General features: G+C 43.2%; 1 protein-coding gene across 2 annotated transcripts in view; it reads right to left on the bottom strand.

The window, feature by feature from the left end:
• Positions 1-516: 516 nt before the first annotated feature.
• KIF23 (kinesin family member 23) overlaps positions 517-25,824 on the bottom strand; it is a 41,054-nt gene continuing 15,746 nt past the window's right edge. The window contains exons 5-23 of one of the 2 annotated variants that reach the window (XM_018567410.1): positions 25,621-25,757; positions 23,514-23,626; positions 23,244-23,414; positions 22,687-22,719; positions 22,344-22,456; positions 21,797-21,918; positions 19,139-19,241; positions 17,356-17,435; positions 17,063-17,182; positions 16,824-16,983; positions 16,409-16,576; positions 15,702-15,859; positions 11,227-11,400; positions 7,947-8,135; positions 3,636-3,869; positions 3,243-3,331; positions 3,018-3,099; positions 2,143-2,213; positions 517-573 (exon numbers count right to left, since the gene is read on the bottom strand). In XM_018567410.1, the coding sequence (XP_018422912.1) occupies positions 558-573; positions 2,143-2,213; positions 3,018-3,099; positions 3,243-3,331; positions 3,636-3,869; positions 7,947-8,135; positions 11,227-11,400; positions 15,702-15,859; positions 16,409-16,576; positions 16,824-16,983; positions 17,063-17,182; positions 17,356-17,435; positions 19,139-19,241; positions 21,797-21,918; positions 22,344-22,456; positions 22,687-22,719; positions 23,244-23,414; positions 23,514-23,626; positions 25,621-25,757 (2,333 nt within the window). In that variant the 3' untranslated portion in view covers positions 517-557. The remainder of the gene's footprint in view (positions 574-2,142; positions 2,214-3,017; positions 3,100-3,242; positions 3,332-3,635; positions 3,870-7,946; positions 8,136-11,226; positions 11,401-15,701; positions 15,860-16,408; positions 16,577-16,823; positions 16,984-17,062; positions 17,183-17,355; positions 17,436-19,138; positions 19,242-21,796; positions 21,919-22,343; positions 22,457-22,686; positions 22,720-23,243; positions 23,415-23,513; positions 23,627-25,620; positions 25,758-25,824) is intronic. The other variant, XM_018567411.1, reaches the window with a different exon arrangement.

Here is a 25,824-nt window from a genome sequence, read left to right as displayed (position 1 = left end):
TGCTTACTCGCTCCTACGTTACAAGCAAACTAATGAAGCCCAAAGTGTTTTATGAAAGCTTCTGAAAGTTTATTAATTCTCTAAAACCAGTCTGTAAATGGTAAAACTGGTTCTCAGCTCTCATGGATGTTAGTAGATGAATGTATAGACATCCTGTACAATACTCGGGGGCGGGCGCATTAAATAAACAGTGTTCTTAATGAAAAGCTTTGGTAAAGTGCATTCTTGCCACTGAAGGAATAGCAGCAATATTTCTAACTAACAGTATAAAGAAAAGTTAGATGATAAAAACCCTTTCATGATAATTTTAGAAGTGTGTAGAGTCTAGGACAACACCTCTCAGACAGCAGGTGTAATGAGAAGCTCATGAAAGGTTGTATAAAAATCATTCAGCACGCTGGCTGCGTTGGATAAATGACAGTCTTCCAGGCAGTAAATACGAGTTGGCCAGATGGAGTAACAGCTTCAGGATAATTCTGCAGACTGGAGGTAAAAAACACACACTCTTCTGACCCCCCAGAATCTTTCGATCCAACAAATCAGATTTCAGTCATTGTTCAAGGTTTCCTGCGCCTGGAAAGAGAAATAACATGGACAGACATTAAGACAAGTCTCAGTCATCAACATTGGTCACATCAGCCAGACAGGGGTTAATATTGTGGTGTGTTACCTATAGCATGACCCTCCACACTCCCTTGTAGGGTGTTAACATCGACTTCTGTTAACTTGCTGAACATTTAAAAGACAAAAAAAACCCCCAAAAAACGTACCCTTTCCAAAATAGCCCAACAATGGGTATGATCAGGTCACTCTGGCATTTGCTGGTTTCAAGAAACAAAACCCCAAAAAGAGCCATTTAAATAGCAAGTTTCTAGCAACACACGCCGCAGATGAAACATGACCTCAAAAGGTGTAGACAGTCTAAAGATGGCCTTGCTGATTGATTTCTATAAGCACTTTTAGCAATTAAAGATACATTTAATGTGAAAACATCTCCATTTGCGGTTTAATTACTGGAAGACTTGTACAAACTAGGATAACCAGAGAGACATGTGTAATTCAGTACACAGTACTTAACCCCTCCGCGACCAGTGACGTACATTAGTACATCAGTGGGCACGTTTAAACAGACTCCAGGCGGCTTTTGCTGCCGGGACCGTTTACACTTGTAAAGCAGACCGTCTGCTTTACAACAGAAGCGATTCTGGAGACTCAGCTGTTGTCAGATCCCTTCTACGGGCCAGTAAACTGACGCCGCCCTCCCATAGGCCCGGGAACGGCATCTCCAGTGTCAATGGGGAGGAGAGCAATGAACGTCCGTTCACTGATCTTCTACCCGCACTATGGGACCGGGAGCGATGCCTATTACATCACTTCCGGTCCCATAGCCGCCATTGCTCGGCTCCTGAAGCTCAGCAATAAGCTATTGAAGTGCGATCTGCACTTCAATAGCTTATTTCAAGTGTAAAAGGTGACACTAGAGGTCTTTTGGACCCTCAGTATTACCATAAAGAGGACCTGTCACTGAGAATATGCTGCCACATGGGGGCTTGTAAGCACCACTATGCAAGAGCAAGTAAAAAAAAAAAAAAAAGAGTTAAGTCTCCCCAGCACATCTTCACGTAAACACACGTCGGGAGGCGCCTACGTATGAAAACGATGCTTGCATTACATGTTGGGCATTGCTGCGCACGCCAGAGTGAGAGCAATAATTCTAGGGCCAATATTTAAGTGCATCTCTAAACGTATGACCTGTAGGGGCTTTTAGAGCGTCTATGGACTTTTTGGGGTACTGAATTTTGTCGCAGTTTCAGACGCCCACAATTTTTAACATGGGCATGTTGGGTATTTAAAGAGGTGCGCCAATATCGTGCAACATAAAAATTTGCAACTGCCGACATTTCATTCTACAGGGTCTTGGTTTTCAGAAAATATATAACGTTTGGGAGTTTGAAGTAATTTTCAGGCCTAAAATGTGGATTATAACATGGATGCAAAAAACGAAAGACAGAAAAAAACACCGTCATGAAGGGGTTAATTACCATAACCTACCATATCTATGGGTCAGGGATTAAACACAAAGTCACATTGGGTCAATGTCTAATCTTGATTAAGGTGGGAAAAATTGTTTCATTGACTTACTTGGGAAGAGCATGATGCTGGTACCCAGGCCCCAGATTAGAGCCAGCTCTCATTTCCACGGCCACAGAGCACTGCAAAAGAGGAAAATAAATACATTAAATACCAATACAAGAACCGAACATGACATCCAGAATACACAGGTGGTGCCAAGTAAGCATTGCTGGAAACCATTTAAAAATATGCCAAGCAGAAAGTGCGGAGGAAGTGTCACTAAGATTACATTGGCCCGCAGCCAGTGCTAGTGGCCCACATACAGCTATTTCTTACCATTAGTGATGCTGAAGGCAGTAATTCTCAGTACCCGCTACATTGCACACACAGTATAAGTGAAGGCATCAAAGAGCCTGCGGATTCAGAATGTTTTGCACAAGATGTCTATGCTTTCACACAGTGCATAATTAAAACATCACACAACCTTTTAAATGTAGTTCATGAACTGGGACCTACGGGCATTATTACCCAATTGCAAAGCATTTGCCAACTATCACTTTTAGGGCCTGTTCACATGAGATCAGGTCCTGATCAGCAGACGTGGAGCTGCTGATGCATTTCGTTTTTGGCCACATATTGGCTGCGTTTTGGCCGCTTTGATACGTTCCAGCAAAAAAAAAAAAGTTAGCATATTAGCTGAAGCGCAGTGCGTTTTTGACGCGTTTGCGTATCCGGACCTGACAAAATGTGACATGCAGTATTTTTTCTGTCGTAAGCTGAACGGACTGCGCACGTGAGAACTGGAGCCCATAAAACACATAGGGATATTGGGATGCATTTTGAGTGCAGCAGCGTACGGAGCCGATCAGCACACAAAACGGACGTCGTGTGAACAGGTTATAGTATATAACTTACAACACCCTCTACCCTCAAGTTACACTTACTCTGGTTTCTACATCCGTCCACTCAGATTCTGTGCTCTCTCCCTGTAGAGGATGGTTAGATTCAGATGATCTCCGCTTGCGGCTGTAAGACAAGTTAAAAAAAATTACTCCCACGTCAAAGCTGCTAATGCCTAGAATTCTAGCTATAGAAAGATCTCCATCATAAAAGGCTGCAATACTTCAAAAGATGGCAATGCACACTGTCTGCAGGCAACTACAGCATACCTGCTTCCAGGAGGAGATTCCTGTCTGAGTGTTTCAATGTCTGTGAACTGTACAGACTGACCTCCACCTCGAGTCCGGAAGACATCACCCTGAAAATAAGGATTTATAAACCGTTGGCTGCAAAAATTATATTGCAGATGGTCACAGACATTATTAGGTGCTCACCGAAGTGTGGAGGATAGGAAAGGTCAGAAAAGCAGGAGTAGGAAACTTACTATATAATGAAATGTACAAGAAAGAGTCAGATTGCATGCAAAGAAATGTTGCTGCTCACATAACTTATGTGGAAAACTAGGGCAGATGAAACACTGGGTTGAATATCAAAGAATCGTTTTGTCTTCATACAACGAAGGATAAAGACCCACATTCCCCCAACCCTTGAATATCTGTTACCTTAATCAGTTTAGTTTCAAGCTCCCCATCCGAGGCCAGCTGCTGGTGTGTCAGCATGTACTTGTCACATTTTGCCAGCGCTTTTTCGCTAGCCACAGCTACTTTGATGGAGTTGGGGACATGAGGCTGCATGAGTGTCTCGGTCTCCACACTACTAGATGGTTTATGGTCTACCCATTTCTCCGCCCCTGCAGAGCGAGAGCGGCGGTGCCTGGTGTGCACCGGGGGAACAGTCTAAGCAAGACCAGAAATCAAAATCAAGACAGAGAAAAAATCAATAAAATTATTTAACATGCCAATGTAGGTGCATTCAACAGGCCTGGTACGTGCAATTTATAGACAGGAACTCGTGTACATAGGAGTCCCAAGTGCTGGAATTGGCATGAAGGGGTTGTATGAGCCAATGTCCCCCATTCTCTGTGCAAAACCACCACAAGTATAGGCAGCTCCATGTACACAATACCTTAAAAAGAGTGGTAAAAAATAACCCATCTGAATTCAACACTTCATATTTTAAACCCATTGTTATCTTGCTGTAAAACAAAAGTCTTCCCTAGGTGTGTGTGTGTGTTTTCCTGCTATACTAAGGAATAGCAATACTGGTTTGACCAGGCACCCACACTAAGCAGTAGAGCCAGGTCCTTGAAGGCTCTGCAGAATAAAAGCAGTTAAAAAGGAGAACTATGAGGTGAGTGAAAATCACTCATCCTCATAGTTCGAGCCGACGTGGGACAATTAAACTGTCACAGGTCAGCGCTTTATATCGGGAAGTGTGTGAACGCATATCGTTGCTCGCTCACTTCTCGATCATCATTCTGCAGAGTGGTGACTGACAGTCACGGTCCCCGCAGGGATTTCCCCCCGCGCTGAGTGGAGGAACCAACGAGGGAGGGGGCGGGCACAGCTAGCTCTGCCTCTAGATACGCAGAGCCAGCTGTCAATCACGGAGCTGGGTGGATCTCGACAGTATTGCCGGGATCCGTCCCAGCTGCAGCAGTCTCAGTATACCACGAGCTGTAGCTCGCTATATACTGAGCTGTGTGTCACGGGAGGACACTAGTATATTTTTTTTACCTGCTGGAGTTCAGCTATTTTAACTCAATTGGGCTGATTTAGTAAAGGAATTGAGAATCCTCACACAATACATTCTGTAATCCATCACTTCCTTTAACCAATCTGTGAGCAAAGCAAAATGACTGTTCACTTTGAATACCCAATCATATGCAGCAGACATAAGCCAGCAATTCTTTTCATATAATTGGATAATTGAAGTGATTAGCACAAGTTATAGGGGGATTATTCTCAATTCCATTACTAAGTCAGCCTCACTGGGTCATTAGAAAATAGTGTAACCCATAGGATTACCAGGCCTAATGATCAGCAACCTTACAAAGATTTACATTTGATAATATATACATTATAATTAGAGACGTGCAGAATAACTGAAAGCAAAGCAATAAGCCAATATTCAAAAGGAAAGCAGCTCAACCCACCACAGCTCACCGATCAAAGAAAGTCAATGCAGAACCTTGTGCAGTTGCTTACAGATTTTGTTTTGCAGTAGTTGGAGTAACAGGCTTCATGTACAGGGGAGCACAATTTCCTGTAATTGTGTACATCAACATAAAACTGCCTTAGAAAAAAGGCATTTAACTACTTCATAAAGTAGATAGGTTTAGTGGATGTTGCATACTAGGGGGAAATACTTTCCTGGAAATTACAGAACTCTGGACAGAATTTCTTAACCCTTGCAGTGAGGAGGTAGCCAAGTGCTCGTTTTTGTCTAGGTGCTAAACTACATATAGAACGTGATTTATGGGATCTTAGACCGCTGCAGTGGAGGGGACGAGAGGCTTCAGTTACCGGACTAAGGGTACGGTGGCTTCTAGGATCAGGTGAGCACAATTTTTTTTCTTTACCACCTAGGCACAAATGAGCATTTAACCCAGACACAGCCCCACTGCAGGGGTTAAGAAAAATTCTGGCCGCAGTTCTGATTTAGGGCATTTTATAGCCGGATGCAGCCAAAAAAAAGGGATGTTGTAGAATAGCAGACGTTACACCGTTTATTGCATTTATTTTTCAAGTTGTCTTTATCCTTGTGAGTTCCTTCCAAAAAGGAACAAAGACAGCAATGGAAAAAAGAAGAAGAAGTGGTATACATGTGAGATATGTACGGATTATAAGCTCCTTGAGGTCAGGAACTTATTTAAAAGAGCTGTGTAAAATGTTGGTGCTACATAAATGCCTCTTAACAGATACAGTGCAGCATGGAGTATGATTTGACAAATACTTCAGACATTAATACTGCAGGGACACACAGGGCAGGTTGCAGTTTCTTCATAACATAAATCTATTTAGAAGGAAAGCACACTCCAGCTTTCAGGACAAAAAAGTAGCGATTTTTTTTTTTTTAAAGAGACCCTGTCACAAGACCATTTCGACAATCCTCCAATAAGATTAGGAGATGCATTTTAGGCATGTTATTTACATGTATCAGACTATTGCTACGTGCTGCCATCTGAATGTGACGCAAACAGATTCCAAGTTATTCCTTTTCTCCTCCCTCTGCAGCTACATAAAAAAGGTTAGGTAGGTGAGGGGTGGAGGAGCTAGACCAGCACAGAACAGACACTCCTAGAAGAGCGGGATATAATGTGCAAGGAGAGAGAGGGGGCCAAGCTGGGGGACCGATTTTCCTGAAGTAGTCAAATTTGTTAGCAAAATTCATAGGCACTTTGCAAGTCAAAAAAGAGTAAACTTGGTAAAGGAAAGATTCTGCGGATAATCATTTAGGATACAAGTTTTCTATGCTTTTACTTGCAATTTTTTTAAGTTTCTGACATGGTCTCTTTAAGACATATATTTGTGATACTGCAGCCAATGTGCATAATCACAGCACAGTAAAAGGGCACATTTAATAGTGCATATTATATGATTATGTTGATAGGAAACCATAATCATCATGAATCATATAAAGAGGTTCAAGGAAGCACGTCTGTCAGATTGCTATAGGACACTACATAATGTAAGATCGATCAGATTAGTTACAGTATAAGAACTGTTATCTAAAAGGAAATGACTGCATTAAAAAGGTCAGAAGTGAAATGGATTTATGAACAGAGTGAGTCTACCCAACAATCGCTCATCTAGTTCAAATGTTTTTTTTTTTAAAGAGATTAAGACTTTACAGGCTAGAAGGGTTTGCAGTAAGATTTAAACTGATTCATTTGCAAATTGAATTATTTTCCTTTTTTAGGTTCTACAGCTTCTACACACTGACTGCAGTTTCAGAAATCCATTTCGTTATTGAGAACATCTGCTTCGAGAACTACTGCTCCTTGTGACAGCCACAAGACAGAACGACATAGCAGTAATATCTGCAAGCAGATTTCATTGCAACACAGAAGCAGCAGCAGCATCATAGCCAGATTAGCTGGAATTCTGTATTCATTCATCAGCTGATGATGATTTTGGCATTTGCCAGAGCAGCTGCTGGAAATGCCTCGTTTTAGGAAGCTTACTACTATAGTACTTTGGAAGCTCACTAACCCTGGGAGACTGTTCCTCTGCCTGTATGCTGGCTGTATAACCTGCTCTGGTCTCTGCTGAATTACAAATCCTAGCTGCCGCTGGCTCCCGCCGCCTGAGGGTGGGGCCTGTCTTGCTCTCGTAGTAGTGCTGTGGAGTTTTCTGCTCCCATTGTGAAACACAGGAGGCCACTGAAATGCTGCTGCATGAGTTTGACCGCCTGTGCCAAAGAGGGTTGAGCTGGCTGTGTGGAAGCTGCGATACAGGGGTACCAGGAAGCTAAAGAAACCAAAGACATAAGATCAACACCTGAAAAAGAAAGGGACTTTCATACTGATGATCCAGTATTGTAATGTACAGTTTTATGGCTCACTAACAATGCTGCTTATACTCAAGCTGTCAGTCTGAGGCAAACAGTTTTGTCAACTGCACAGGAACAAGCACATTATGTAGAGTATCCTCTCCTTTAGGGTCATATATTATGTTGAAGCCTGGGTTTTGGGCCTTTTGCATACTGCAAGGATGGAAGATGTGCAGGTCATACACAATCAACTTTGTGAATAGAAACCCAATTCTTGTCTTGTGTACAAAAACTGCACACAAATTTAGAATTGTGTCAGTATTGAGCACCACATGGAAGAGCCAAACCTTCATAAGAGATCACCAGACACCTACAGTAACCCACCAAAGATAGCGTGAATTCTCAACATCCCACCACCTAGCTATGCACCCAGATAACCCCTTCACCAACCAACACCTTATAGCCCACGTGACACATACAGGAACAGGTGAGGGGGAGATGGATCTGATGGGAACCTTCGGTTCTCGCTCCCGGTCCTTTTCACGCGATGGTCTCTCTGGACGTCCACCATTAGTTTCTGTTACAATAGCTTTCAGCTGCTTTAGTTTTTCATCCTTTACCCACAGCTTGTTCTGCATCTCCAGCTGCTTTTCTGCCACACGTCGCTCCTGGAATGAAACACAATCTTATAACCAACCAAAAAGGAACTCTGATGCTTACAAACAGATACAAAGGAATCTTGGTCACACCCAGCTGACGCTTTATATACACATTTTTTTTTATGCCTCTTTCCCTAAAGTGTCTAGCACTGGTTTAAAATAAAATAATGCCTCTCAAGGTCTGAATTCCATGTCAGAACAAATACAATGCAGTAGACATTTCTAAAGGTTTAGAGGATTTATTTTTTATATACTCACCGTAAAAATCTTTTTCTTGAAGTCTATTAAGGGACACAGGGAGCATTCACCTTCGTGTTATATTGCCACTTACAGAAGGATTGGACAATGACAAAACAACTGTAGGACAGCCTGGGATAACCCCTCCTACCACTAGCATGCCTCTGCAGTACCAAGATCATGATTATAAACATTGATAAGACCTGGGTGCCCCAATGAACTCTAAGAAAAGTATTTTAACTTAAGTACATAAATCCGATTATCTTTCTCATCCCTTGAAAGTCACGGATCTAGTAGAATGTGCCTTGAAAGTAAATCATGAAACTTTTTTTTGGATCATAGGCTTGGATAATGTCTGCCTCAGCCAATGAGAAGTGGTGGAGACAATCTGTAAGAGTCCATGGAACATCTGCCAGAAAATGTTATCTGGTTGGAGAACCACATCTGCCTGGGCTATTTCAGAGCAATTAGGATCACAAAAATACCCCTCTATCTCAATCCTGCGAAGTAGAGGGGAGAGAGAAAAAAAAAAAAACCCCAAAAAACCCAGCAGATCAGTGTACTGATCCCACCAAGCCACCAGACCATAAACTAGAGAATTGCTATAGCTAGAGACAAACCTGTCAAGTTTGTTGTTAAATTTAAGAGCCCAGCGGTCCACCTCCATGGTCTCCCACCTATGACACAGGTTCTGGAACTATTCCCAAGGGACCAGGTGTAGCTGGCTCAGGAAGTCTGCTTGCCAATTCTTCACAGCTGGGATGTAAATGGCAGACAAGGCTATAATGTGAAGTTCTGCCCAGGGCAGGATGTGCTAGTCCTCTGGACAAAATGACCCTTCATCTGTGTGGTCCAGCGCTGTAAGGCGAGCCTAATTTGACCGCGGTTAAAGAATGTAAAAAATGTCAAATGGGATTCAAAGTCCCCTGCAATGAGTGCTCGGGACTGCTTCCCAGACCAACAAGCTGGCCTCAGCAGTGAGGATCTTCCAAAAGGAAAGGACTTCAAACCTTCCACTTCTTGACCTATCAAGCCAGGTACAACCTGGTTCTTTGTGCCAGACAATCCATCTGTCCAAGGACTGGACAGACTTGTCCTGCGATGAAAGAATGTTGCACAGTAGGGGTCTGCAGTGAAACTGGGCAAAACAGGACTGCCTTGAAGGATGCTACCGTCAATCCCAGAAGCAGAGAGTCAGGTAAACCCTGGACTAAAGAGTATAAATCTGGGAGCAGAGAGTTTATAGTTTCTCTGGAGGAAGATAAACGCCATCTTGAGAAGTTCCTAGGACTAAACCCAGATACTCCAACTGATGAGTCTATTCCTGTGCAGATTTCTGATGGTTGAGGATATACTCAAACCTCTGCAAGGTTTGGACAGTCAAGGCTAAATGGTCTGCCTGGTCTGACAATTCTTCCTCAGACACAATATGGGGAAGAATCTCCAAAACACAGCATTAGCTTGTCACAACCACTCGTGACGGAGAGTCAGAGATGGGGGTCAGTGAAAATCACCTCTGCTGTGGACTGACAAATCCATAACACCCAGACATACTGGCCAGACCTGAATAGTGGAGCCCTGTGCAACCCAAAATACAAAAAAAAATAAAAAAATAAAAAATCGGTAGTTACTGCCGACCCCACGCAAAGGGAACACCAGTATAATAAGCTAGGAACCTGCGCTGCTCATCTAGATGGGAGAGTTGTCTAATGTTTTCAAAATCCGAGTCCTGAAATCATCAGTAGCAGTCAATGACCATAGAAACTTTCAGAAATTCAGGGCCTTTGCAGAGACCAGCAGTATAAAAACTGGGAAAACAGCCACTTCTTAATTGAAGGAACCCATCAAGGAATTTAATTATCCGGCATGAATCTACCAGTGCCACTGGCTGACTGGCGAAACTATCCAGGATTTTATATATCCAGCATGAGTCGATCAGCAGCTGTTGATTGAAAGATTTCTAAAAGCAGAGCTGAGGAAAACAGGTCCACTCTCTTGAGAACACTAGCAAAAAAATGAGGTATGATGGCTGTGGACAAGGTTATCCTATGCCAACTACTGACTTGCCAGTGTCCATTTCTCCGGTAAGTGGAATTGCTAAGAACTCCCGTTTCCCTCAATGGATGACCTTTTGGGCGGACCACTTTATGAAAAGATGCTGGCTGAATGCCTTCTCATATCATACGGTCTTGCAGGTATTACAACACTATTAGGCTAAAAAGCACCGCATTGCTTTCCTGACATGCAGAGGACTCCTATTTTGCAATTGTATGATTTAACTGTTGCAAATAATTCCAATGTAAAAGGTGCTTATATTATGCAACTAAAGCAGGGTACACAAGGAGCGAATTTTGGCCCATTCAGCAGGACCCTATTCCATTGGCAGAAGTAGTTGATTAGATCAACTTTTGCTAAAGGAAACGGTTGGAAAATCTACAGCCGAAAGCTACTTGTAGCAAATCAGCTGAAAACACGGTTTGTGTATTCCGACAGCACCGGCTGTCAGAACACAATGTAAACAGGAGATTCGCCCATCTACGCAATTTTTTTTGCTCAGCCCACAGGTTAAATGGATAAAATATAAGCCTGTATACCCGGGCTTAATCTCGTTTGTAGCTGGAATCCTCAGGCTTCAGTAGAATAAAATTAAGTGCTGATCTTGACAGTCACGCTGCACCACAAAACTATTGCAAGGTCTAGGACAGATGGCATGGAGCCTCGTTCAAATATATGCAGCCACTGCATTGCTGGAGTGTAAGCTTTTTGTATATACAAATGTAACGGATTCCACATGGTGATGATTTGGTGCAAGCTGTCCAATTCTTATCCAAGTAACTGTCAGGGTCCCTCAGCAATTACTTACACATTCTTTCTCCCACTTCATAGCATTGTCAACTACCATGCCATTAATCCGTGCCTCTAATCGCCTCTTGTCAGAGAGCTGCCGCTGCAGCTTTTGGTTCTGGCTCTCCAGGTCTTGTTGCAATGTACGCTTTTCCCCCTCATATATTGTGGTAGTCTTCTCCAGAATATCAATCTGTAACGCAGTCAGAAAAGTAACACTTGGTATGTTTGTAGTCTTATGTTAAGCACAGAACTGGAATCATTTTTGCATGATAAAGTAACCTAACAATATCCTTACTGGCACACTTTAGTATAAGTCATCTATCAAGGCACAAGGCCAGGTCATCGACTAATCTGCCGGATAACGGTACCTTCAACATTTGCCACAAAATCCCTCTAGTTATTAAAGTGACACTAAAAACTCAGGTGTTAAAAATCATAAAAATGCATTCAAGTACCCTAAGTATTAACAAAAATGTATCTTATTTGTGTATCACTCGGCTGTAGATCCTCAAATCTCTGAATTGGTGCCGACACTGTCCTTCCTTCTGGAGGGGGGCTACTTTTGTTTCCCATGGTCCCTGTGTGTTTTATAGTAGGCGCCACCGCTCCAAGGTCGCTCCTGTAATGGACTACAAACATTTAGTTTCCTAATTTGTATTGATTGCAGCCCATCACCGAAGTGAGTTTAGAGCAGTAGCTAAGATACAACAGAAGGGGACCATCGGGGGGGGGAGAAGAGAGAAAGGAGTAGCCACCCTCCAGAAGGAAGGACAGTGTCAGGTAGGTAGGTGTGTGCGCGAGCCAGGTAGGTGTGTGTCAGGTAGGTGTGCGTGTTTATTTTATTAGGGATGCACCAAAATCGCGTCCCAAAAATGGCACTTTTCACCAAAATAGCAGTGCATCCCTACTTTCTCTCCTCCCTGCTCACAGCGCAGCCTCCAGCGGGGAGGAGATAAGCTGTCACAGGAGGAGCGCTGTGAGCAGCCGGCGTCTCTCCTCCTACACCGCTCAGCCTCCTGTGACAGATCGGGAGAGCGGCGGTGTGGGGGCAGAGACAGCTGTGTCCGAGGTGGCTGGGCGGCGTAGGAGTCAGTTATTACTATACAGGATTTATATAGCGCCAACAGTTTGTGCAGCGCTTTACAATATAAGGAAGACATTACAATCACACTACAAATCAAGACAAGATGGTAAGGAGGGCCCTGCCCGTGAGGGCTTACAATCTAAAATGGAGGGGGAAGCGATACATGAGGAGGTAGCTGTGTGGGGATGAATTGTTTGAGAATGTGATGGTTGAGCGGTTAGGTTGAGGTGGGATAGGCTTCCCTGAAGAGATGAGTCTTTAGGGAATGCCTAAAAGGCAGTCAAGGTGGGCGACAGTTTGGGGTAAAGAATTTGAGAGGATGGGAGAGACTCTAGAGAAGTCCTGGCGAGCATGGGAGGAGTTGACAAGGGAGCTGGAGAACAGGAGGTCTTGGGATGAGCGGAGCCGACGTTGAGGGTGATACTTTGAGACCAGGTTTGAGATATAGCCGGGGACAGAGTTGTCAATGGCTTTGTAACTGATTGTTAATATTTTGAATATTATCCTTTGGGCTATTGGAAGCCAGTGGAGGGATTGGCAGAGGGAGGTTGCAGACACTGAGCGGTTGGTCAAGTGAGTCTGGCAGCTGCATTCATGATAGACTGAAGGGGGGATAGCCTGTGTAGTGGAAGGCCATTGAGGAGGGAGTTGCAATAGTCAAGACGAGATATAACAAGTGAGTGGATGAGTAATTTTGCGGTTTCCTTGGTGAGGAAGGTTATTAACTGACCAAGGGAGCTGGTGTAGAGAAGAGAAGGGGTCCAAGGACAGAGCCTTGGGGGACCCCTACAGAAAGAGGAAGAGGAGTTAGATTTGTAGGCAACGCTAAAGGAGCGCTTAGATAGGTAGGCGGAGAACCATAAGAGAGCAGAGTCTTGTAGCCCAAGTGACTGGAGTTTTTTGTGGAGGAGCAGGTGGTCAACAGTGTCAAAAGCAGCAGAAAGATCTAATAGCAAGAGTAGGGAATAGTGGCCTTTGCTTTTAGCAGTGAGTAGGTCATCAGTGAGTTTTAGGAGGGTAGTTTCAGTGGAGTGTAGGGGGCAAAAGCCAGACTGTAAGAGATCGAGAAGGTTGTGATCAGCGAGGCGGCTGTAGATGAGGCATTCTAGGAGTTGAGGTGAATGGGAGTAAGGAGATTGGTCTGATATTGAGGTCGGTAGGGTCCATTGAGGGTTTTTGGGGTATTGGGGTGACCAGGGCATGCTTCAGAGGGGAGGGAAAGATTCCAGTAGAGAGTGAGAGGTTGAAAATTTGAGTAAGAGAGTCTAGGATGTCTCCATAAAGAGGACCTGTCACATATTTTGCTATCACATAGGGGGTTTATTACCCCGGTATGCGATAGCAATAAAGTTTAGTGAAAAAAAAAATAATTAAGTCCCCCCCAAAAATGTAAAGAAAAAAGAATTAAAAAAAACCAAAATTTTTTTTAAGTCCCCACCCATACACGCATGCAAACATGCGTCGGGGGGCGCATACGTGCAAAGAAGACGATTGAGCCCATTACATATCTCCGCGAACGTCGCAGTGAGAGCAATAAGTCTAGGGCCATCAATCACTGACAACACTAAACTGATGAGCGGTAAAAGCTTTTAAAGTGTCGCCTATGGCCAATTTTGGGTATGGTAGTTTTCTGTGAATTTGCGGGTGCGCGCAATTTTAAAGCTTGACATGTTTGGTGTCTATTTACCCGACGTGACCCCGACTTATATATTTTACCAAAAAACTGGGTAATAATAAATGTTTCCCAACAATGTAAAAAAAAACTTTTCTTCCAAAATTTTCTGTAATTTTTCCTAATTATAGTAAAAAATAAAAACCCCAGTGGTGTTTAAATACCACCAAAAGAAAGCTCTCTGTCCCAAAAATGAAAATTGTATAAAATTAATTTCAGTACAGCGTTGCATGACGGAATAAACGTCAGTCAAAGTACCGCAGCGCTGAATACTGAAAAATGCCCTGGCCAGGAAGGGGGTCTAAACACCTGGTCTTGAAGTGGTTAATGAGTGACAAAATACGTCTGTTTGGCAGCACGGAGGGAGGAGTTATATTTTAGGAGGGCAGCTTTGTACAGGGTGAAGTCTTGTAGAGATCTAGTTTTTCGCCACAGTCGTTCAAGAGTGCGGCTATGTCTCTTGAGATTTTTGGTTTCATTTGTTTGCCACGGTTGTAGCGGACGTGGTCTAAGTCTGCGAGTAGTGAGTGGAGCCAAGGTGTCTAGAGAGGACGAAAGTGAGCTGTTGAAGACAGAAATAGCCAGGGCAGGACAGGGGTGAGATGTTGTCATAGAGGTAGCAGAGTAGAGAAGGGTCGAGGTGGCGAAGGTTTTTCCGGGTGACAGTGTGCCGTGTAGGGGGATTCAGGGTTGGGGATAGGGTGAGTGTGAAACTGACAAGGTTGTGGTCTGAGAGTGGGAAAGGGGTGTTGGAGAGGTTGCAAGGAGTGCATAGGTGAGAGAAAACAAGATTGAGTATGTTACCATCAGAGTGAGTAGGAGTGTCTGACCACTGTGTTAGATCAAAAGAAGAGGTTAGGTTAAGGAATTGAGCAGACGCTGGGGTGTTAATGTTAGTAGCAATGTTAAAGTCGCCAAGAATGATAGGGGTATTTCTGAGGAGAGAAAGTAGGGTAGCCAGGCAGAGAAGTCATCCAGAAAGCGAGATACCGGTCCAGGTGGCTGGTATATAACCGCAATCCTGAAGGGAGAATTTGAAAAGTGCATTGTGGGGATAGAAGGATACCCACTCCACCTCCTTTCCATCCATTGGGTCTGTGTGAGTGCGTCCAATGTAGGCCACCGTGGGAGAGGGCAGCAGGGGAGGCAGAGTCGGATTCCTGAAGCCAGGTTTCAGTAACAGCAAGCATGTGAAAGGAATTTGAGATAAGATAGTGGACAGCGGTGAGTTTGTTACAGACAGAGCGAGCATTCCAGAGGGCACATGAGAAGGAGGGACTGGTTCTAGGAAGCGCAGATTGCAACTGCTGCCAGGGGACAGGCAGTGCTGTTCAGTTGTCAGAGGAGCTAGAGTTCTCCTCCGCCCAGTGCTCGCTCAGCCTCATTCGACAGCTGATCCAGGATGGAGAGCGGGTACAAATACTCAGTGATTGCTGACTGCTTGGAAATAATGGACATGGTATGTTTACCGTGTCCTCAATCTCTTTCTATTTTATAAGAAAACTATAAGAGATCTGTTTAGACCCCTGATATTTCACCAAAACCCCCAACAGTAAAGAAAGAAAAATAAGTAAAGAAAAAAAAAGAAGTTAATAAAAAATATATTTTAAAAAAAATTTGAAAAGGTTAGGAAAGAGAAAAATAAAAAAAGGAAAATTCGGCCTGACATTTCTTTTTCAGTTTGGTTTTGAGTTTGGTTTTGAAATTTTAATTTCAGGGCTACATACATACTCACCTTGTATTCCAACGTTTTGACTTTCTTCTCGAGTCGCTCTATCTCAGATTTCTGACACACTATTGTCCTTTCCTTTTCAGACATCCTTCCCAGAGCAATGTTCTCTTTTGCAGCCGTAACCCCATTAATTTCTTGCAGCATAGCCCTGAAGGAGAGAGCTGTGGAGAGAAGTAATTTTTGAAGTCAAAAGATGTGTACTCAAAGATGGTATATAAATATTTTAAAGTCACATATATGCACAAGTTCATACCGAACAAAGCATTATACAGCAATGTGCTTCTTTTCACAAGTATAAAACAAAACACCACATTGACAACACTTCGACAATGGCACAAGCCCGAGTGGTATGAATGTGACATTCTGAGTTACAATAAATGAAGAGTTACAATAAATGAAGAGGTATCTTGCTGCACTACTTACAAGATATCCCATAAAAATGCAATTGGGTGCTTGTAGTGACCATGAGTGGCACAGTTAGTAGCAAAGCTTGATAGACATGTCACCAGCACTCCAAAGTGACGTTTAAATCAGAAAAATGCGGTCAGACAAGTGCTTTCGGGGCAGCGCAGGATTTAGCAGACTCTTTTCTGAGCCTGATGGCGGGACCCTGCACAGCCCCGAAATTGTCAATAAATGTAGATTTTCTGATATAAGCGTTACTTTGGAGTGCTGGTGACATTTCGCTCAGAAATTGAGTTACAACTAACCGTTCTTGTTGAATTCCTCAGCCATCATCTGACGGATTCTGCGCCGTTTCTCTAGAGCCTCGATTAGCTGTGGTAGAGTCTGATTATCATTGACATCCAGCAGCTCACAAGATGGAATGGGAGGAAAGTTTTGAATGAGCATTTCAATTATTCCCTGTTCGTCGGGTTCTAGGAGAAGATCACAAGGAAAATTAAAAAGGAGATCATTTTGTTTGTTAGGACAGTATCAGAATTTATAATAACAATGCAAACAGCAATGAAGAGTAGCATTGGTGGCACCTAGTAGCCCATCTCTCATTACTCCGACTACCCTTAAGGGCTCAAAGCTGCTTAATTGCCAAACACCAATACTATTTGTTAACAAGATTAACAAATTACTATATGGAGGTATGTGCCCCCCCCACCCCCCACTTGCCTCCATTTACAGGACCTCCACGATCCTCCAGCCTACGAGTAAGCTCATCCTTGAATGCCTGGTTCCTATAGCGGCGGCCAGGAGTGAGGCCACAAATCGGCTTGTCAATAGGTCGGGCAACTTCTACTTCCTGAGTCATCTCGGCAAACCGCATAACTTGCTGTAAAACAGAACAGAGGTTAGCAGCACACTAGCAAATGACTCTTCGGCGTCCACAATTTGCAAAACCTCAGACTTACTAGACTCTCCTCATGATCCTCTGCCTTGGGATTTACACACACTATCATTCGGACTTTCCCTTCCCCATCAAAGTAGTTCTTGAACAGGTGTGTTAACTTGGAGTCTCGATAGGGCACCATCTTAGTGGGGGAAAAAAAGAAGTGTCATTGCAGAACAAAAAGCAGGATCAAATAAAATAAATTTTCTTCAAGGGATTTATGTTAAAAACTTTGGATCCTGTTAAGTTCAATAAACTGAAGTTTTGGAAGGTAGCTGGATTATAGTCAAATATGTTGAGCTTTTCAAGTGTTACCTTGTTAGTTCCACACATCTGGTTCTCTCGCAGAATTTCTATACATGTTCGTAAAGTCATAAGGGACTGGTTAATGTTGCCTGTAAGAAAATTCAAACTAATTACATTGGTTTCTAGATGTACAAATTCAGTGCAATTTCCCGTGTGAACCATTTTTATCGTGTCTCATGCCAACCAATTTTATCAGTAAACATCCGTCCAAACTGCAAGAACCAGAGGGCAGTGGCTATTTTGTTAGCTAAAAAAAAGTATTCAGTGTGTACTTTCGATTTGATTTAAAATGTATTCCTTGCAGTTTGGCTTCTTGGAGGCTAAGTTCACACCATGCCTGGAACAGATGTGCTAATTAAAAAGGAGAACTATGAGGCGAGTGCTTTTCACTCACCTCATAGTTCTAGCCGACCTGTGACAATGAGACTGTCACAGGTCGGCTCAGTAGATCGGGAGGTGAGCGAACACATACCGGTGTTCGCTCACCTCTCGATCCTGTCTTGGCTCTCTGCTGTGACAGGGGGAGGGGCTGGATTCCCCGCTCCGATTTGCCAGCGCTGACTGGCGGAACGGACGGGGAGGGGGCGGGTACAGCTGTCTCTGCCTCTAGATAGGCAGAGCCAGCTGTCACTCACGCAGCTGGGCGGATCCCGCCATCTACGTCGGGATCCGCTCCGGCGCCTCAGTATACCGCGAGCTGTAGCTCGCGGTATACTGAGCTTAGGGTAACGGGAGGACGCTAGTTTGTGTCCTCCCGTTACCCTAAGGAGAACTATGGGGAAAAACACTGACCCCATATAGTTCTCCTTTAAGTGCAGTGCATTTTTCCCCGTGATTTTACCATGTTGCGGTGCAGGTTTCTTTTTAGCGTAGAGAACTATGAAGCGAGTGACTTTCACTCAACCTCATAGATCGAGCTGACGTGTGACAATAAAACTGTCACACGTCGGCTCAATAGATCTGGAAGTGAGTGAACACAGTCGCTCGCTCACTTCTCGATCATGTCCCTGCAGAGAGCAGTGACTGTCACTCACGGCTCCCTGCAGGGATTCCCCCCTCCCATCCTCCAGCGCTGGCTGGAGGAATGAACGGGGGAGGGGGCGTGTACAGCTGGCTCTGCCTCTAGATAGATAGGCAGAGCCAGCTGTCAATCATGCAGCTGGGTGGATCGCGACAGTAATGTCGGGATCCGTCTCGGCTGCGGCGTTCTCAGTATACCACAAGGTATGGCGAGGTTGGCGGTATACGGAGCTTTGGGTCACGGGAGGATGCTAGTTTATGTCCTCCCGTGACCCTGAGGAGAACTATGGGGAAAAACACTTACCCATAGTTCTCATCTAAAATGGGCTTTCAGGTGCAGTCCAGTGCATTTCCATGCCTTCCAGACCAGAGAAAATTAGATTAGCAGAATTTTTTTTTGTCTGGACTGGAACGGAGTGAACAGAACCCAGAAATACCATAGGGATGCATTGGGATTCTTTTTTTTGGTCCGGGAACAAACTGATCTGGACATAATCCAGTCATGGTACGAACAAGCCCTTATGTTTGGACTAAGTCACACCAACCCTGTGCAGTTTGAATGCCCTAAATAGCCACCAAACTGCTCCTATTTGACAGAGGAATGGCAGTTGGACCCAAGCCTGGGAAACAAGTCCCTACTAAAAAGGATAAAAAGGAGGTGAACAGATGCAAAATAAAAGGTGACAGCAGGCACCTTGAGTTGCCTGCTTTTAGGTTAGACATTTTTAAAAGTTTAGCATAAGTTTAAATCCTCCAGATGCTTAGACTTTACCTGCTTCACGCAGTCTGTTACCCTCTGCCTTTGTGCGGTTTGTTCTTTCACTTCCAGCCAAGTCCACAAGAGAGAGCTGACTTACTGTAGCCTGCTCTTTTTCCTGCACAAATCACAAAATGCTAAGTCAATATAAGGCTCAACACTGAAGCGCAAGATGTGTAATTTTTCTAATCTAAAAAAGGATGCCACATTACACTTGGGTATTGGGCCAGCAGACAGAATATAAAAACTATAAGTATAACAAGGAAACATTAGTGACAATATTGTAAACATGCCATACAAAACAAAGTCCAATGTCAAACATATTGCTTACAATTACATGCATACGCAATAGGGCTGCAACAACTAATCGACATAATCGATTATTGACTACAACAAATCCCAGCAATAATACATTATAAAGTGGTACAATGCTAAATACCAGCTATAGAGGACTACAAAACCCAGCAATAGTACATTATACAGCGCAATGCAGAATGCCGCCAGCTATTATGTACCGTATTTTTCCGTCTATCAGACGCCCCCATGTATAGGACGCCCCCCACATTTCTTACCCAAAATTCAGGAATCAATATTTCCCATGCTCTTTTGCATAACTGATTACATCCAGTGAACATTTTGCAGAGTAAGACAGCCGCTTACTGGTACTGGTATTTTTTTGGTTTTCTGACATTTTTATGGGCTCAGACATTACTGCTCCATGTTGCATCTGGGCACTGGCTACACGCTCTCCGCAGCATCAGCTGACGTCTGGTACGTAAGGCTCATGATTGGAGGAAACCTGTCAGCTTGTCTCTGCAATCGGACGTTTCTCGTGAGGCTAGTTGCAGAGGTATCGGCAGATTCGCAAACGCTGTTCTCCTCTAGGCCCCCCGTGTATAAGACGCCCCTCCATTTTTAGGTAAATATTTTAAGAAAAAGTATAGTCTTATACATGGAAAAATACAGTACTATTGTATTCCTCTATAGCTGGCGGTATTCTGCATTGCGCTGTATAATGTGCTTTTGCTGGGTTTTGTAGTCCTCTATAGCCGGTGCCATTCTGCATTCATTGCTGTATAATTTTACACTTTCCGTTTCACTATATTGCACACCACACTATCTTTTTTCTTTTTTACTTCCACCGCTCCAAGCTTGCTCCTGTGATGGACTACAACCTCAATACAAACTAGTAGTCCTATCACTAGAGCCATTTTTTAAACTTTATTTTATTGTTTATCCGATTAATCGAACCTAAATCGGCTAACTAATCGATTTTGAAAATAATCGTTAGCTGCAGCTCTAATACGCAAGCACGTAAACATGAAGTGTTCAATTGGAATAAAGTCTAGCACATGTTTAGTCATATGCAGTGAATGTTTTAGGATTGTGAGAAGTACATTTGAAAAGAGAATCCTTGAGTCAAACCCAGAACAAATATGCAGATCAGAAAAAACAGATAAAAATCCGTGTCTGAATAGCTTAGGGTCTATGGCTCAAAATGTGAAAAAAAACAAGTGTCCCTAACATGTAGAATTTCTCATGAGAGACTTAGTTTAAACCTTCTCAGCTGCAGTTCAAGCCTATGCTACTTTTTAGGTACCACCAAGCACTCTAGGTATAGGTTGCGCTATAAAGGCCAAGATCACCTTTTATATAAGCAGGCCCATGCAGACAAGGGGCCCAGTAGTTGCTATAGTACAGTAGTGTCAGACCTGTAACACCTTTCTGTCACCCATAAAGCCAGACTCAAATATTTCCAATGTTTACAGTCTACGGTCCCTGCTTAGTTACAGGACACAGCAGACATTGGGTGTCACCCCCAGTATTGCAGGAATTAGTGCACTTCCTGGTTTAAAAGGCATGTATGTGCAGTCCACACACCATCTCCCCTATCCAAGCAGCGGCTGAGCTCAGCATTGGAACACGACTCTTAAGACCATATGCTTCGGTCATGGTACTTCCGAGCCACCTAGAGATGGAATGAGGAGCTCATGCACCCTTATGGGGACCACCTAGCATAAAGAATCAGTCTTCCTGAAAGAAGCAGAGGTTGAAATGACCAAAGCCTGAAGCAGTGGAGGGAAATTTCCTTTTACTTTGCTCTGGAAGAAAACACTCTGGCCTGAGCTTTGTCCTGAACTAGACCAAGATACTCCAAATCATGAGTTGAGTCCAGATGATTTCTAAAGGTTCATTATCCACCCTAATCAATACAATGTCAGGACAGGTCACGGGTGCCCACCAGTACAGTGGGACAAGGATTTTTTTTCCCTCCATATCTCTATAGGTTGAACTCTATGGACTTGTGTCCTTTTTCAACCTGACTAACTATCTAACTATGCAAAGATAGTGGTTCTAGTTCAAGGACTAATCATTAAAGCCATAAAAATTGATGACACCCGGGCACCCATGGCTGAACGTCTCCAATAATCACAACTCATTTTAAATTTGTAATGAAGATGTGCAGTTAAATAATAGGAACATCCTGTTTAGGTTTTCTATGTAGCATATGGTCAGGAAGCATATACTAGTAACCCCTTTCCCTGAGGGCTGCATTACAGAAGCCCATGCTGATCAGGACGTTACTGAATAAAAATCACGATCTGTCAAAGAAATTAATGATTAGGAAGAGCCAAGCATGCAGCAAAGACATAACCAAAAGTCAGTAGTTACCTGCAGCACATTATCTCCATCTGCATCAAGTGGGGCCTGTGCTAACTTTATTATGAAGACACTGTGAGAGCGACTAGATTCACGATTCAGTTGAGTGTTTGCAATTCTCCTCCTCTTTTGACCTGCCAAAAAAAAAAAATAAATAGTAACATCACACACCAACTTTTGTCTTGAAATAATCTATCTACATCTATTCACACACACAGTAAGAGTACTTAAAAACTGCATACAGCAAGATTCCTGCATTCATTATACAGTGGAACCCATGCAACTCATTTTGCAACTCCATTATGATCACAGGCAACAGAACATCATGTACATAGGAACAAGTCATGATAAATATCAGCTATAAATTGTCTCAGGCAGAGGTTTTCTTTTCTTTGCCATTGCAGCCACTGGCAACCCAAATATTTCTAGGGATAAAAGTAATGTGCAGGCTATCTGTGCACTATGCAGCACATAGAGGACGTGTAGCCCATAAAATGCAGTTAACCATAATTAAGCATTTATTTTTTTTAGCACGACTTCCCTGGCCTACAAATCTCACCTTTCCAGAACACATCAAAGGCCTCTTCTGTGGTTTTAACTTCAACTTCTGTGCACCCAGCAACATACATGTTGTGGTTTTGGTCTTCCCGCAAGATCTTAGACTGTGGCGGTCTAAAACAAGTCATGGTAGCTCAGGTTAGTATGGTTGTTGGCAGAGTAAGGACATACACACAGCTAAAAAAAAGCAAGAAAGGAGAGCATGCAGACTATGCAAAATTATGGATTAGAAACATGACAAAAGAACGATGATGATGACGATGATGGTAAGCTTTTTCTACAAAACCAGGGAAATCAGGCAGATAGCTGGGAAACAAGGCAAAAGCTATGTAATATAAACATACATAAACTCTGCATTCTTTACCGGCGTGTTCCATCTGACAAAGGAATAGCAAAAAGTTAAGTTTTTTTTTTACATCACTTCAAAAACAGCAGCAAGCAGATGGCTAATGAAACAGAATTCTAAATTAAGCTATTTAACAAGTCCTCTAAATATGGAAGGGGAAAAGCAGAAAGCAACTGTCGCCACACAAAACCCCCACATTGATTTTTCACTATCCACGCTAAGCAGCCTTGACGGAGGAATCTTCACTGCCGGCTAGTGCATTCAGCAGCCATGACAACCGTGGCTGCCAAGAATACAGTGGCGCTGCTGAACAATGGATGCATCGCCTAAGATGCAGACACTGTTCACCCAATAATTTTCCAGTCTGCTAGTTGATTTTAGAATATACATTAGTCCACTCAGGTGGTGCTTGCATGGCCACTTTACCAAAAGTATAAGTCATCTATGGTTAGCTTAAACCTTAAGTGGGAAATATCACTTAAGTGTCACAGGGCTCTGGGTATAAACAGAAAAACAAAATCAAGCAGCAGTTTAACATTTAAATATTTCACTCACTTTGGTTTGATGGGATCTATAGGTACCTCTTCCAAAAGATCATATATGTAGTTATTGTAGATTTCAATGTAGGAAACAAACACACTATATACACTGTCTTCATCTACGTCTTCCACCTTGCAGCTGTCTTCAATGTTAATCATGTCTGCAAATTCAGGATCCAGCTTTTGCCTGCAAAACACATGTACATATGTAAATGGTAAACTTCATAAGGGGGGGGGGACAAACCACCACACAAAATACAGACAGACCACCCATATATATACACACCTCATAGGAGTCCTGGTGGCCATTTGTGCCTGAGCCTCTCTCTTCTGTCGCTCCAATAACGCCTCCACTTCATTCTGAATTTCAATGCCATTTTTATCATCCGTTTTAAAAATCTGAGAAAAAAAAAAAAAAAACATTTACAAGGTGGGGTTTAAACTGAACTTGTCATGATTGAAACAAGGTAGCTCCCACTGCTGATTTGAGTCATCTGAAAATCCCAGCTACCCATTATGTGGAACATGGAACCTCATCCCGTTGGGTCTCCAAAGAATTTCAATACACATGTTTGCCTTAAAGTGATAAAGTCAAAAGGTTTTTAAGCTATTTCAAATGTTGATTAGACCACTTACAATGGATAATGCTCATTGATGTTAACAAGTTTTAAAAAGGTGCCCATACACCTTACAATTATCTGGAGATTTTTTTCTGCGATTGCGTTTTCGTCCGAAAATCTGCCAGTTGATGGGAAGTGCACAACCTCAATTACTGTACAACTGGCAGATTTTTGTCTTTAAAGCAGGCTAGAAAACTTTTGTCTAATGGATGAAAATTGACAGGTTAGTGGCGTTGTTGTACAACTAAAATCTCAAGATTAAACTGCACATGCCCAAACGAAAATCTGCGTTTCCCATCGATGAAAATCAGCCAGGTGGTGGTGCCGACGAGCGTTAATTGCAAACTACATTGGTCTGTGCATGATGGGCTAGTTGTAAGAAAATTGAACGAGGGTGAGATGCCTGGACAACAAACGTTGTACAATGGTTGTAAAGCTGGCCATACACATTACAATTATCTGCAGATTTTCTATGGTCAGATGGAAAAGGTACAACAGATTCCTCCATCTACACTTGATGCCCCATTCACACTAAGCGACATACCTTTTGCAGCGGATCCGTGCGGCCGGGATAGCGCGACATTCCAGTGACGGTAGCACAACATTCACCGCCGGGCTCCATTAAAAAAAATTTTTTTAGAAAAATCGCGCAAAATCAGGGTCCTGCTGGAGTGACAGAGCTAAGACCGCTCCATTGCATAGCATTGGCCGGCGATATCACGCGGCAAAAATGCACAATATCGCGGCGGAAATCGCACGATAAATCGCTTAGTGGGAATGGGGCCTAACTGTGTAGATGGAGTAATCTCCACCTGGGCCAATCTGTTGCACTTTTTCCATCTGACCACAGAAAATCTGCAGATAATTGTAAGGTGTATGGCCACCTTTAGTTTACTGCAGAATCTTGTCTCCTGAGCACTGGCCACAATATGTTTAGAGTTGCTCCTTTCCCTAGCTAGGGCCTATGGAGCCACCCATGTGTGTGCTAGTAAGCGGTGTGCGTCTTTACCCCTTCATTTTTCAAGCTAGTAGATGGATAGCTACTGGAGACTCTGCTGCCCTCGGTGATCTTGCACTGGACAGGAAGTTGGGGTCCACAGTGCAGGTAAAAATAGGATGGGCAAGAGACCATTGCTGCTGAAAGAGAAGGCACTAACAATTTTAATTTCCAAAAACTGGGGCGTCCTGACTCTGCTGTCCCTCTGATGAAAGGTCCCCGCGAGGTCCTGAAACGTTAGCCTCTAATGACACGATGTGACATTCTTTAATAAATATATCAATGAAGAATGGAAACTGCATTTTGCGTGCGTCGGTGATTCACTTTGATTACCGACTCTGCTGTCTTCATATGCTAAAGCTTCCAGCAGAATATTCAAATTAAACACTTCAAGCTATCGGGTGCCAGGCCCCCTCACTGCACTCTTACCACCACTTACTACATGTAGTGACATGGGGTCTGGGGGAAGGCACAGGCATTCAATTCAAGTGTTGAAAGCTGAAGACTTTGCTAAAGACAGGAGAGATCAGACTCACTGCTCACCAGACAGGCAAGCATTTAAGATCTTTTATTGCAGGAGAAATGCTTTAAATGTTTTGGGGGGTAGCAACAGAAATCGCTTTAACAGCTTTACACTAATGAATTAAGGTCTGCTGTAGAAAATAAAATGCTGACCATAAAAAATACCAACTACTACTGGTAGCCAAATATGAGTGAAATAAGATGTATGTATAGTATAAAGCAAATGACTATAGAGATAAATATCAGGGACTTACATATTTCTGGGCCTGAAACTTGCTTATGCTGTTAAAAATCATGCTGAGACAGCGAGGCAATAGTCCTCCTTGCCCAGGAGATCCTGTCATTGTGTAAGTCTTTCCACTTCCTGTTACACCATATGTAAAGAGAAGACCTGTAAAACAAACCAGAATATTTAAAAAACACAAGTCTTCATAAAGCACAAACTGAGGATGAAAAAG

Source organism: Nanorana parkeri, unplaced genomic scaffold, assembly GCF_000935625.1.
Source record: "Nanorana parkeri isolate BGI_ZX_2015 unplaced genomic scaffold, ASM93562v1 scaffold1043, whole genome shotgun sequence".
NCBI lineage: Eukaryota > Metazoa > Chordata > Amphibia > Anura > Dicroglossidae > Nanorana > Nanorana parkeri.
This window is presented reverse-complemented; position numbering and strand designations above follow the sequence as displayed.